Consider the following 14,734-nt stretch of genomic DNA (forward strand, 5'->3'; position numbering starts at 1 on the left):
GGTTTATTTTATGCTGTTGGCAACAAGGTCTTTGTTATATTTAGCTTCCAGCTGTAAAAAAAGAAAAAGAAAAGTCAGCAAATAAAATCCTTAAATCTGAAGAAAACAGATGTAAGCTGTGTGCTTTAGCCATGATAGCCTCTCTGAACAAAATCTATAACTGTATCCTTAGGACATCCTCCTCTAGGCTACTGCTGCCCTGTAAAGTGAGGGCCCCTGAGGCTGTTTTCAGACATACGGTAGCACGTCATGCAGAGAGGAGTGGCATGGAGGCTGCTGCTCAGGATATATCAACATAGTACTGGGACTGAGTACCCCCCACCCCCCGCTTTCGTGGGGGTCTTGGGAGCTTGGTGATCCTGTCTTCAAAGTAGCAGCCTGCAGCGTTTGAATCAGATGTCATAAAGCACAGCCAGATCATGGTTCTCCTCACAGAGTCCTTGGCTCTGAAGGGTGGTAAGTTGGCGCCAGTTTGAATAGTATAAGGGGAGCAGTGGGAATGTCAGTATAGAAAGCAGCAAGGGACAAGCTGTCAGGTTGCTGGTCTGGCAGGCCACCTCTGCCTGAGGCAGAGGTAAGTTTGGGATTTTGTTTGGGCTTCTTTCTTAAATATACTGTACAGATAATTTCATCAAACTCCCACATATTGTGAAGTTGAACGCTTAGTTCAGATATATAGACTGAATTGCTGTGTACTTCTAAGACAAAAGTACAGACAGGTATATACCCCAAAGAATTTAAAACAGGTAGTCAAACAAGTACATTCACATACGGCTGCTGTGAAACAACCCAAATGTCTGCTAACAGAAGGATGGACAAATTGTGGTATATACTTGTGATAGAATATTATGCAGCCATAAAAAAGGAACGAACTACCAATCCATGCCACAACTCGGATGGCCCTTGAGAACATTATGATAAGTGAAAGAAGCCAGACACAAAAGGTGGTTTGAATTCATTTGTACAAAATACCCAGAATAGGTAAATCCACAGAGATCGAGGGCACATTGGTGGTGGCTGTGGCTGGGGAAAGGGGAAAGGGGGTAACTGCTTAATGCCTAAGCTTTATTTTGAAGGGGTAAAAATGTTTTGGAACTAGATGGAGGTGGCAGACATTGTGAATGTACTCAGTACCACTGAATTATTCATTTAAAAATGGTTAATTTTATGTTAATTTCACCACAATGAAAAAAAAAAGATTTCATTAATCCTCTCCTCCCCCGCCAAACCCTAAAACAAACAAAAATGCATATAATTAGAATATGATGCGTTGTAGTCCCGTACTTTGGCCTACATTTTTTTTTTCCCCCCCCGGTACACGGGCCTCTCACTGTTGTGGCCTCTCCCGTTGCGGAGCACAGGCTCCAGACGCGCAGGCTCAGCGGCCATGGCTCACGGGCCCAGCCGCTCCGCGTCATGTGGGATCTTCCCAGACCAGGGCACGAACCCGCGTCCCCTGCATCGGCAGGCAGACTCTCAACCACTGTGCCATCAGGGAAGCCCCTGGCCTACTTTTTTTTCCTGAATAAGCTTAGTCTTTCCCTACCTGTGTCCTTCTGTGCACACTGTGGTCTCCCACTGGAACGTTGTCCTCCACCCATTTTCCACATCCAGGTCTTATCCAGCCATAAACATATATAACACCATCAGGCTTTCTTTGATCCTCTTGAACTCCCTTCATCTTTCTCAAGCCCATATCCAAAATGATCTCCTGGTCCTTTGAAGACCCTTAGCACTTCTATCTATACCTCTTTTTTGGGCAGTTATCGAATTTGACCTTTGGTTATAGTTAGTTGTACCCATTTCTCAGCCATCTGTGTGCTTGAGTAGAGGGCATATAATGTCTGATTTTTTTTTCTTTTTTCTTTCATAGTGTAAGTGCACAGTATTCATTGACCAAATAGCAGAAGAAACCACACTTTTGAGAAGGTGTAGGAATATTTGTACTATGTCAACTAATTTTTCTATAGCTTAGACATTCTACTTAGAGCTCAGTGATTCAAAGGATTAATTAGTTCATTCCCTCATTCAGCATTTTACTACTGTGACAGGGGTGGGCACTGATAGACGTGGGAGTACAAGGATGACTAACAGTCCTGAATACAGAGGAACAAATCTTCACCTTGGGTTTAAAATTGGTTTCACAAGAGATACCCATTATTTAAGCAATCTACATGGAACAGTCTAGTCCCAGAGTGTGGAGATTGGCTCTACTAGACTAGTACCGCTTGTTCATGGTCCTCTTGCTCATCGTTGACTTGGATGAAGACAAGCACACTTTGAATTCTCAAAGTGCTTATGCCAATGAGAGGACTTCTTTTTACATTCTTTTCTCAAGAGTTCTTGTTAAATTTCTTTGTAATCTAGACGTCCTTAAATTTACCCAAGGCTGAATCATAATTGTTGTTGTTTGTGGGGCTTAAAGTTTTAAAGTGTTATCCCGTACTTTCCTTGTGTACTCCAGAGTGTACGTGGGGGGGCACACATGGCATCACGTAAACAAATGCTGGCACACCTCTGGTGCTGTTGGTGGAGGTGCAGCTGGTGGTTCGGAGCTACTGAAACTTCTAAGGTGCCTTGTAATGGTCAAATAAGATTTTAATTTAGTTGATTATTTTCAGTAATACGTACCTTATTCTAATTTTTTGAAACTTAATTTTTTATACTTAGGACAATCCATTTCTTTGCCTAGTATATAAATAGCCTTTTATGGCAACTTTTTTCTGACAGAGTTAACGAATTATATCTTCTGTTCCCAGGGTCTGCTCTGGGCGACTTATAGTAGTGGAGAGCAGAAAGTTCTCTCAGGGTATGGAAAGAAATATCAGTTTTAATACCGTAATGTATAAACTGATAACTTGGTAATAAAACATATATGCATATTCTGTTGCATAAGGTGAAAAAGCACATTTTGACATAAGTACAGCATCACTTTTTTTAGGCTTAAGATTTCAGATAACCCCCAACTGATATTTTGTTGTTTTTTCCCCCCATACTATTGTGATTCTGGAGGTTATGGAGTTAACGTGGGCCTGGGAAATGTCTGGCAGTGGCTTAATCTCTGTTGTTTTGTGATGCTTGAGAGATCGTGGTGTGTCCTGACGTTCACAAAGGTGGGCAGGGCATTGTGTTGCCATGAGATTAGACTGTGAATGTATTGAATTTGAGGATTGCATGGTTATATTTTTTGACTTAGTACAATAGGTTTTCAGTCATAGAAAGTTAGAACTGGGGATGACACGGAAGTTGTGGAGTCCAGCCTCAGAGCTGTGGGAACTGAGACCTGGAGGGTTGCTTGCCTTATGAGCGGCAGGGTAGCTCTTACATCCAAGCTGGTGTTTCATTCACAACAGCATGGCTGTTCTCCCAGTGTGCAGTTGTGCGTGTGTGCGTGTGTGTGTGTGTGTGTGCGCGTGCAGAATTGTTAGTGTGTCCTGCTTTCATTTGTATGGATTGTATGCTTGCCATCACGGTTCTTATTCACGCTACTTTCTTCATTAAATTGAGTCACAGTACTTGCACATGCACATCTTAGGTATAAGAACAATTGCTTTTCAAGATCTTGGAGAGGAATAGATTTCAACTAGGTGTAACTAAGAGATGAAAGGAAAGCAACATTTCTGTGTTTTGTTAAAAAAAAAAATCCAAAGTTCTTGGTGATGTTCTCATAATTTTCTTACCTTGTTGATCCAAGAATTTATGTCCTGTTTTTCAAATTCAGCCAGGCTATGATGACCTTAATCCTGATTGGAGACTCTCTACTGAGAAGAGAAAAAAAATCAAAGGTGAGTTTTATGATGTATGATGATTAAAACCTTAAGAGACTCGTGTTGTTTAATAAAGGTGCTTTTTAGATGGTATGATATATATAGGGGAGGGAAAACTCCTTTTCTTTCTACTATCCTAGGTTCTCTGGCTGGGGATCTGTAAAATTAGATTGACAAAAGACAGATTAATAAGAGAAAAGCAAGCAGAAGTTTATTAGCATGTACACTGAGTTTATACACGGGGGTACCCAGGGATGAGTAACTCCGAGGGATGGTTGGAAATTGTGCTTATACAGCATCTAAACAAAGAAACAGTCAATTTTTAGGGAAGTGACAAGACAAAGGAAAAGCAGTTGGAGTTTCTAGGAGTGGCAAATTGTGGGAAGGCAAGTATGTGGGGAAAGTAATGGAAGATAAGCAGTAGTGAGTTGTGTAGATTCCTTCGCTGCTATCTCTGGGCTCATAAGGGTCTAAATTTGTCTCCAGTGATGAACTCTTGTCCTTCGTGGTAGAGAGCAGAGAGGGGAACAACTTTGTAAATTTATGTCCTACTTTTATGCAAATAGGTAGAGGGCAGGGAGCTTTTCTTGTGTCTGCTTCTTCTCAGTGGCCTCTAGCCCAAAATAATCATTATGCCACAGTGGCACCTTTTGGGGTGGCATATTCGGCTACCCTACATATAAAAAAGTCTCTAGATAACTTCTGCTTCACTTTGGAAGGAGCACCAAGATTTCATAGCACGGGGACAAGGCAACAGATCCAGCTTTCTGACCGTCAGGTGTTAATATTTTGAGTTTTCCCAAGGCTGAGGCGGAGCCTGTGGCATGCAGCATGGCTCTCCCTCCACAGGCCAGCGTGGAGTTGGCACACTGAGTTCAAAGCTCGTAAGTGTGCTACTTTGTAAATGAGCATGGAGGGGATAGCAGAAAGGGATTCCTCAAAGGGTAGACTCTGAGTGGTTATCTTTGGGACCGGGGCGCCAGTGTGGTAGTTGGTAGGTAATGAGAGGTTGGAGGGACCTTCTCTTTCTTTTCATACATCTCCATATATAAGCATTTTTTTTTTTTAGCGGTGAGCATGTATTACTTTTATAAATAGAAAAGAAACCCAGTATTTACATTTAATTAAAAGCAATAGTGATTATTTAATTGGTAGATTAAAATTAAAAACAAAAATTAAAATATTAAGAGTTACTTTGAGTAATTGGTTCCTTTTTCTTCAGGTGAAACTCCCCAAGTTAAACACTGCTGAATTTTTAAGTATCTCCTATGAAATTAGTGATAGTTACAAGGTTCAAAATCTTTATTAAATTATGCTTTTAATTCACATTTAAAGACCCTGAAAGTATTGATTTGTTAATATCACGTGTCATGTTCACGTATTCGCTTTTGTTAATCATCCGAAATACTCATTCAGAAAAACATTTCTGAGAAAAAATATAATTTGTCAAATTAGAAGGTTGGCTGCATATTTAAATGATTTGCTCCTTTCCATCCCGCATTACATTAAGCTGTAAGCCTAGGAACACTGCTTTTCATGTTTTCTTGGAATTCCTTATTTATATAGATTGCTTTAGGCGTAAATCAGAAGAAAATGTTGAGTTTTCATGGTTTTTGTTTTTTAATTAAAATAATGAGTTATTCTCATGGAGTTAACCTCCTATTTTATTTTATTTTTAATTTGGCCGTGCTGCGCGGCTTCTGGGATCTTCGTTCCTCAACCAGGGATCGAACTTGTGCCCACGGCAGTGAAAGTGCCCAGTCCTAACTGCGGAACTGCCAGGGAATTCCATTGACCTCCTATTTTAAAATCTCTATCTCCTTAGTCAAATGTTTACATATATTTTAAAATTTATGGTGTACTTTGTATGTATTACCTTTAAACCTCGTCAGATCCTTAGTGGAACAAGTGGTATAAAAGGGCAATAAAATTACAGAAAATATCATGCCATTTCCTTTTGAATGCCTCAATTTGGTGAACCACAGTTCAGTTCTATCCACCCTCCCCCAACCCCTGCAATTCCTTACTGGTCTTGAATATGTTTTCCTCTTTCTGATTAGTTGCAAGTATAGAGGAGGAAAAAGTTCTTTTTCCTACTACCCTACTAGATTCTCCAGCTGAGACCCAGTAAATTGGACCAACAAAAAGAAAAAACATACACGTTTACTTAATATGTTTTAGGGACACAGGAGCCTTCATAAGGAAATGAAGACCTGAGGAACAGTTACACCTGATCAGTTTTATACTAGGTTGGGTGAAGAGTGGAAAGTTGTAGAAAGACATGAGAGACAAAAGGGTCTGAGCTAAGGGTAGTAAACTGGGAGGAACTTAGCAAGGCCTGTTTGTTTCCATTTTTCTTGGCTTCCCTCCGTCTTTGGAGATAAGGATGCTCCTTTCCTCCAGATATAAAAAAAGGTACCTCTCACATGAGGATCTTAGGACCTGCTCCAGAGGAAGGTCAGAGTTCTTCCTGAGTCTGCCATTTCTCAGTACACACCTACCTTTTTTTTATATGTTGAAAATGGTGACATATCTCTGAATATTTTTCATTTTTTGAGCAGAAAGACCTTAATATATTTACCTCTGCATCCTTAGAACTTTGGACTTCGGCAAATTGTTGGCATTCAGATGTTCATTAAATAAATTACCATTTTGTATCTTCTACTTGAGTAAAAATCTGAGTGGTGACTTACATTTTAATTTTTCTTATTATTTGTCATACCTTTAGGACTCACATGGTTTTAAAATTGATTATTGGACTAAGTGTGTTGTATTTAAACCACATTGATGGATGGATTTGTATTGATTTACTTTCCCCCCCATTAGATAAAGAGTCCTTTTACCCACTGATAGATGTGAATTGGTGGGTGAACAGTGCAGTGATTTTGGCTCGCTGCTCTGGTGCTTTGACTGTTTCGTCGGTGAAAACTTTGAAGAATTTACTGGGAAAATCCTGTGAATGGTTTGAACCATCCCCTCAAGTCACTGCTACCCATGATGGGGGATTTTTGATTTTGGAGGTAATGCTTTCCCTTTTAAAGCAATCAGTGTGTTTGAGAGTAAACATTTATTACCCCCAAAACCTAAATATCTGATTTTAATTTTGGTTATCCCATTGTTTAATCTTGTCTTTAAAAAGAAAAATTTGTTATTGGAATCAGAACTTGAGTGCAGAATAAAAAAGATCTATTGTTTAGACAATTTAAAAAAGTGCATTTGTATAAGAATGAAGAACATTTAGAGTCATTTTGCTCTCTGTAAAGCATTTCTTCCTCATTGACATGATAGCTTTTTTCTTTTTCCTGGATTAGTTATCTTAAAAATATAAATAATATCACTACCTAAGAAATGCAGTCTTTAACCTATTCCTATGAAATATGACAGCTTAAAACTTTTGGTTCTTTTATTAAGAAAAACTTGTTTATCATGACAAAAATTTTGAAAAGAGGCTAATATTTTAAAGTTATGTTTTGGTCATTTAAAATTATTTTAAGTGTTTCAAGGTAATGGCCTTCAATAGCCTTCACTTCAGTGCAGACTGACAAATGTCTTCTCCCCTTAAGTTTGGTACCGAGTCTAAAGATGTGCTTTAAAGAGAACCAGGGCTTAAAATCGAAGGCAGCTGTGTTAGGTCTGGAATGAAAGTTATCGTTAACAGGCAGCCTTCAGACTCAGAACTTTGTGAAGACATTGTTTAAAAGCTGGGGAGCTATGCTTGATAAAGCAAATAAATACCTTCAGGTTCATGTTGCTAAATAGATGGAAAAAATCGTCTTTTCACAGCAGGTACAAAAATATCAAAAAGAAAGAAATTAACATTCTCAACTCCTTTATTTCCCTAAAGTAATTACCAGGTATATATTTTACAAGACCGTATTAATGACCTGTTATTAAAACAGGCTTTAGTTTTAGAGATTTGGAGCCAATAACTTCTGTGCTTATTTCTGGAGCTATTGATGTAAATATATAGCATTTGTTGTTGGGTTTCTTTGAATTCCATTCTTACGGCTGATGTAATGAGTCAAACCAGAGTAGAATTAAAAATATTTTTCTCATTAGCTCTAAAAACTTATCTTTAGTTCCTCACTATTCACTTAACATCTCCTTTTTCAATTCAGTGCGAGATTAAACTTGCCCCCAAACGATCTCGTTTGGAGACGAGGGCGGGAGAAGAAGGTGAAGGAGAAGAGGATTCGGATTCCGATCAGGAAACATCTGCCAAGGCTCGCTACTTTGGTTATATAAAACAGGGCTTGTACTTAGTGACCGAGATGGAGCGCTTCGCACCAGCCCGGAAACGCCCGCGAACCATTACTAAGAACTACCGCCTGGTGAGCCTGCGGTCTACGACCCCAGAGGAGCTCTACCAGAGGAAGGTGAGGGTGTCCCCTTACTATCCATGGTCACAGCATCAGATGTGATTTGCCTCTATTGAGAAAAAACTTTTTTTTTAATAAAGGAAGAAATTTAAAGAGGGATTGTTATTATCGTTGACGTCTTAGCTGTGTCAGTATGGTAAAGCTGCTGAGAATAATGCTGGTCTTTGCGCCTGCGCAGTCACAGTCAGAGCCGTGGGTGGGAGGTGAGTTCCTGTGGACCGATTGTCCGCTTGGCTCCGCCCAGGTTTTCGCTCCACTTCGTGTGGCCTTCAGCTCTCACTTCCTCTGTGTTGAAGTACAGCCGTCTCCTCAGACTGCAGCAGATGAGGGAAGAACTGCAGACTTGCTTTCTAGTCTGGGGTTTGCTTGGGAAGCAGATTTGATCAACACTGAGTATTCCACGTGTCTGTGCTGCACTGTCACAAGCGGAGTCCTGGAGGAGGAGTCGGGCCGCCCTGCTGGTCCTGGTTTTGCCATTTTACTTTATAACCATGGGTATTTCACCTCTGTTTCCCATCTTTCTGTTAAAGCGCTTAAAAGAAATACTTGATCAATCCGCCCCTTGTCATGTTCGTGAGCTTCTGGGGCCGCAGTGCACATGAAGGTGGTTAGGAGTGACCTACGCTATCATCGTTCATTCTGTCATCATTTTGACACGCAGACTGCTCGGTAATGTCACATTCGTGTTCCATTTCCTTGTCCAAAGATCGAAAGTGAAGAGTATGAAGAAGCCTTGTCTCTGGCTCAGACCTACGGCCTGGATACTGACCTGGTGTATCAGAGGCAGTGGAGGAAGTCAGCTGTCAACATTGCTTCAATTCAGAATTACTTGGTATGTTTAAGATTTTGGGGAACATGCAGTAAAATTCAAACTTATGGAAAAACTTTTGGCTGTAGGGCTTCATGTTGGAGTACTTTTCACTGCTGACTTTTCTATATGAAGTGTTTTATTCTACCTTGAAAAATTATCTTATCAGGTTCTGTCGGCCCTGCAGCTAGACGTTGGTGCAGAAGACATGTGACCAAATATTCACTGATAAACCAGCCAACTGCCTGGTCTGGGCCTAATCCTTTCCCTTCGTCTACCTCAGTTAACCTCTGTTCACCTCCATCAGTCAGGGTCCTGTCAGAAGCCAGGGACCACACAGTAATTTGAACAGGAACAGTTTTAATATGGAGAATTAATATTTTCTAGCAACAAGAGATTTACTATATGAGGGCAAAGAGAACTCTAAGGAATACCCTGGGGCTGAACGGCATGTACCCAAGGAGAGAACAGACTCGGAAGGGAGGGCTCCCCCTGGGCTGGGATTCAGGCTTCATGGGACAAGGAGTGGTCGCAGCACATTGGACGGACGAGCAGTTCGCTGGAATGCCTGAGGCCACGGCTGGTCCACAGTAGCCAAGGCTGGCGGGCAGGGAAAGGTGGGATGGATGGGCCAGCTGGATGCCTGTGGCTAGGGTGGCCGTGAACTGAGGTTGGGGGGTCGGAAAACCCCAGGGGCTGGTAAGTAGGGAGCCCCCCACCAGCATGAAGGCTGGTAGATAAGGAACCGTGGCCAGGACTGAAAAGAAAATATTCCCCCTGGAGTGTAGGCAAGCCTAGTTTAGGGAGCTTCCCCTTCAGGTGTCTGGGAGGATTCGCTGGGGAGGAATCTGTCCATGGGAGTGCAGCTGACACTAAGTGGGAAGTTGTCTTCCAAAGGAGGCGGGGGGGGGGGGGGGGGGGGGGGGGGGGGGGGGGGGGGGGGGGGGGAAGTAAGCACCACCAGGTGTCGCCTGTGGGCATTGCCAAGACAGGAGCAAGAACCAGCGCACACGTGGACTAGAGACCAGAGCCTCTTCCTCTGCAGTGGCCTGCAGCGCCCTCTGTTGACAAAGCTTAATATCGTGTCAGCCGCAAATGGGAAAGGCTCTTTATCCCATAGCTGGCTCTGAAGAGTGCTTTTGAGGCTGAGAGGCAATAAATAGATAACTGTCATATCAAACTTGCCAAATACCCCCTTTTTGCTTAAATCCTACAGTTAAATCCTTCCTGCTATGTGCTGCCACAGTTAGAGTTACTACGTTGGCTGTTTATTTGAATCATTGGCACCTTTGTAAGGAAGTAGTTGGACTCATACCTATTTTTAGAAGGTGTTGACTTCTCATGTGACATTTAGGAAGGCAAATACCTTTTCATTTAGGAATATTCTAAGAAGTGTTGGGAAATTTTCATGGTAGTTGTTTTCCCTAAAAATTCATGTACATGAGTAATTAAAAATAAATAAAAACGTAATCTGAAAAAGTTGTGTGTAAGAAGCTGATGCTTCAACCCAACGGGAAGATGAACTGTTAATACAAGCAAGATATCAGAGTTGAGAGAGCATGAAAGATCATGAAATAAAGGAAGAAGACAAAGTTGCTTGTATTTTCTTTAGAATATCAGAACAGCAAACCTATATTATCTTTCTTTCTTTTGTGACTCAGGACAGTGAGCTCATGAGTTCATGTATATCCACTTAACGGCCTTTTCTGTAACACAGTAGAAAGCAGATTTGGTCTCTGAAGGAGCTGACAAATGTTAGGAGAGACAAATTATGTACATTTTTTATTGGGGGAAATACTTAATTCAGCAAAATAAATAGGCAGTGAAGAGTAAAAGCACTATGCCAGGAATGAAAGGGGTACAGGAGTGGCATAAATATGGCCTTCGCTTTTAGGGAGCTTATAATCTTACCGAGAAGACAAGCTTTATGCCTTCATTATAGAAATGACCATACAAGAAGATTGCGGACAAATGCTGTGGGAACCCAGTGAAGGTAGCAATCATTATAGACTCTGGTTATGGAAGTCTTCATATAGTGAAGATGTTTTGGGCAGGGATTTGAAAGGATTCAGAGTAGAGCTAGAAGAGAGGAAGGCATTCTTAATGGGACAAGTGGTGTGAGCAAATTAAAAGAAAATGAGCATGACTCATGAGGCCAGTGACTAAACCTGGCTTATTCATTGCTCTATTTTCTTGGCACACAAAAAGTACTCAGTAAATATTTCCTGGGTGAATGGCTCTGTAAGGAAACCAGTCTGTTGGATCTGAGATTCCATGATGGTGAACATTGGGGCATATTGATTAGAAAGATACATTGCTTTGGGATCAGGTGGGAAACCTTGCCAAAGGCAAGAGACTCCTGCACTGTCCCAGTTGTTACGTGTCAATGACATGGACTGATACAGAGGCCATAGATGTGGAGAAGGGGATGTGAGTTCAGAGACATTTCAGGAAAGAATTGATATGAAGGAATGTGTAGGGTATGAATCAGATTTTACCCTAAATTTGGATCCACAAGGGCTCTTTCTAGGAAGAGGGCAAGTCAGGAATTTTGAATGGAGTCAGAGGAAGCTGTTGGGAGGGAAGTACATATGGGCCCTTCGTCTTTCCAAGGAACAACATACCATGACTTTTTATGATTAAATTATCATCTGTGCTTTGGAGTACATCTCATGGTCAAGTAAATACAAAACCTTAATGTACTATGTATGCCTCATTAGTTTTGTTTCAAAGTTAAACATGTTTGTTACAAGAAGATAAATCTTGCCTTACTTCTTTATTTTCTACTATTCTATATAGCCCAAGCGCAAACTAAAGAGCAACTAAAAAGTTTGGAAAGAGCTTTTTATGTTTCCAAAAAAGAGTACTGAACTTTGTGTTTCAGTGTGTTTCATTAGACGAAGAAAGAAAGCAGTTGGAATCACATGCCCTCTACCCAGTCCTAGGCACTGTTAGGAAAGTAGCTCTTTAATGTTGAGATGCTCTAGCAGCTGCTTGTGGCCAAGGTTTCAGGTAGCTCTACTCTCTTACGTATAGCTTTATAATTCTAGAAGGCAGTTTTCAGGTGCTCTCAGATATCATGGTTTCTTTAATGCCTCTGTTTTTAAATTTTCTCTATATCCAGAGTAAAATAAAGAAACGATCCTGGGTTCTTCATGAGTGCTTGGAAAGAGTTCCTGAAAATGTAGATGCTGCAAAAGAACTGCTTCAATATGGATTAAAAGGCACAGACCTGGAGGCTCTTCTAGCCATAGGGAAAGGAGCAGATGATGGCAGGTTGGTTCTGGAAAGATGTGGATAGAAGTAAAGGTGACTTTATGAAAACTTTTAAGCTGAGACATTGGAAAGGGTAAACTTTTCTTTATTTAGGTTATTCTGCAATGAAGCAGTTGCCTTTGATTAATGCTTTTTTATCTGAGGTCAGTTTTCTTTCCTTTAAGTTAAATACGTTTACATATGATAGCTTGATGCTAAGGAAAGAGCAAATTCTACAAACATTTATTGAACGCTGGCCGTTTCTAAGCTGTGCGGTTAAGACGGCGTGCGCCCAGGTGCGCTGACCGGTGAATTGAACCACCGTAGGCAAGTCTGAGCTTCGTTCACTTACTTTATGTGTAGCACTGTGTCCTTCTTCAGAGAATTACCTTGATTAAGTTATACGTCTTGTGAAAGCATCTCATAAACTTTTTTTTTGAATTTTATTTTATTTATTTTTTTAAACAGCAGGTTCTTATTAGTTATCCATTTTATACATATTAGTGTCTACATATCAATCCCAATCTCCCAATTCATCCCACCACCACCACAACCCCCCGCCACCTTCCCTGCTTGGTGTCCATACGTTTGTTCTCTACATCCGTGTCTCAATTTCTGCCCTGCAAACCGGTTCATCTGTACCGTTTTTCTAGGTTCCAAATATATGTGTTAATATACGATATTTGTTTTTCTCTTTCTGACTTTCTTCACTCTGTATGACAGTCTCTAGGTCCATCCACGTCTCTACAAATGACCCAACTTCGTTCCTTTTTATGGCTGACGTCTTCTTTATCCATTCGTCTGTCGATGGGCATTTTGGTTGCTTCCATGTCCTGGCTATTGTAAATAGTGCTGCAGTGAACATTGGGGTGCGTGTGTCCTTCTGAATTATGGTTTTCTCTGGGTATATGCCCAGTAGTGGGATTGCTGGGTCACATGGTAGTTCTATTTTTAGTTTTTTAAGGAACCTCCATAGTGGCTGTATCAATTTACATTCCTACCAACAGTGCAAGAGGGTTCGCTTTTTTCCACACCCTCTCCAGCATTTGTTGTTTGTAGATTTTCTGATGATGCCCATTCTAACTGGTGTGAGGTGATACCTCATTGTACTTTTGATTTGCATTTCTCTAATAATTAGTAATGTTGAGCAGCTTTTCATGTGCTTCTTGGCCATCTGTATATCTTCTTTGGAGAAATGCCTATTTAGGTCTTCTGCCCATTTTTGGATTGGGTTGTTTGTTTTTTTAATATTGAGCTGCATGAGCTGTTTATATATTTTGGAGATTAATCCTTTGTAAGTTGCTTCATTTGCAAATATTTTCTCCCATTCTGAGGGCTGTCTTTTCGTCTTGTTTTTAGTTTGCTTTGCAAAAGCTTTTAAGTTTCATTAGGTCTCATTTGTTTGTTTCTGTTTTTATTTCCATTGCTCTAGGAGGTGGATCAAAAAAGATCTTGCTGTGATTTATGTTAAAGAGTGTTCTTCCTATGTTTTCCTGTAAGAGTTTTATAGTGTCTGGTCTTACATTTAGGTCTCTAATCCATTTTGAGTTTATTTTTGTGTGTGGTGTTAGGGAGTGTTCTAATTTCATTCTTTTACATGTAGCTGTCCAGTTTTCCCAGTACCACTTATTGAAGAGATTGTCTTTTCTCCGTTGTATATCTTTGCCTCCTTTGTCATAGATTAGTTGAGCATAGGTGCGTGGGTTTATCTCTGGGCTTTCTATCCTGTTCCATTGATCTGTATTTCTGTTTTTGTGCCAGTACCATATTGTCTTGATTACTGTAGCTTTGTAGTATAGTCTGAAGTCAGGGAGTCTGATTCCTCCTGCTCCATTTCTTTCCCTCAAGACCGCTTTGGCTGTTTGGGGTCTTTTGTGTCTCCATACAAATTTTAAGATTTTTTGTTCTAGTTCTGAAAAAAATGCCATTGGTAATTTATTAGGGATTGCACTGAATCTGTAGATTGCTTTGGGTAGTAGAGTCATTTTCACAATATTGATTCTTCCAATCCAAGAACATGGTATATCTCTCCATTTGTTTGTATCATCTCTAATTTCTTTCATCAGTGTCTTATAGTTTTCTGCATACAGGTCTTTTGTCTCCCTAGGTAGGTTTATTCCTAGGTATTCTTTTTGTTGCAATGGTAAATGGGACTGTTTCCTTAATTTCTCTTTCAGATTTTTCATCATTAGTGTATAGGAATGCAAGAGATTTCTGTCCATTAATTTTGTATCCTGCAACTTTACCAGATTCATTGATTAGCTCTAGTAGTTTTCTGGTGGCATCTTTAGGATTCTCTATGTATAGTATCATGTCATGTGCAAACAGTGACAGTTTTACTTCTTTTCCAATATGTATTCCTTTTATTTCTTTTTCTTCTCTGATTGCCTTGGCTAGGACTTCCAAAACTATGTTGAATAATAGTGGTGAGAGTGGACATGCTTGTCTTCTTCCTGATCTTAGAGGAAATGATTTCAGTTTTTCACTACTGAGAATGATGTTTGCTGTGGGTTTGTCATATATGG

At 40.4% G+C, this 14,734-nt stretch overlaps 1 protein-coding gene across 9 annotated transcripts in view; it reads left to right on the top strand.

Moving 5' to 3' along the window:
* NBAS (NBAS subunit of NRZ tethering complex) overlaps window positions 1-14,734 on the top strand; it is a 339,915-nt gene that overhangs the window by 70,938 nt on the left and 254,243 nt on the right. For all 9 annotated transcript variants that reach the window (XR_004521674.2, XR_012325807.1, XM_033837994.2 and 6 more), the window contains 5 exons: window positions 3,722-3,785; window positions 6,594-6,787; window positions 7,886-8,143; window positions 8,853-8,978; window positions 12,079-12,230. Coding sequence is in view for 7 of the 9 variants with exons in the window: in XM_033837994.2 (XP_033693885.1) it covers window positions 3,722-3,785; window positions 6,594-6,787; window positions 7,886-8,143; window positions 8,853-8,978; window positions 12,079-12,230 (794 nt within the window). In the remaining 2 variants the exon portion in view is untranslated. The remainder of the gene's footprint in view (window positions 1-3,721; window positions 3,786-6,593; window positions 6,788-7,885; window positions 8,144-8,852; window positions 8,979-12,078; window positions 12,231-14,734) is intronic.

Source organism: Tursiops truncatus, chromosome 14, assembly GCF_011762595.2.
Source record: "Tursiops truncatus isolate mTurTru1 chromosome 14, mTurTru1.mat.Y, whole genome shotgun sequence".
NCBI classification, from domain to species: Eukaryota; Metazoa; Chordata; class Mammalia; order Artiodactyla; family Delphinidae; genus Tursiops; species Tursiops truncatus.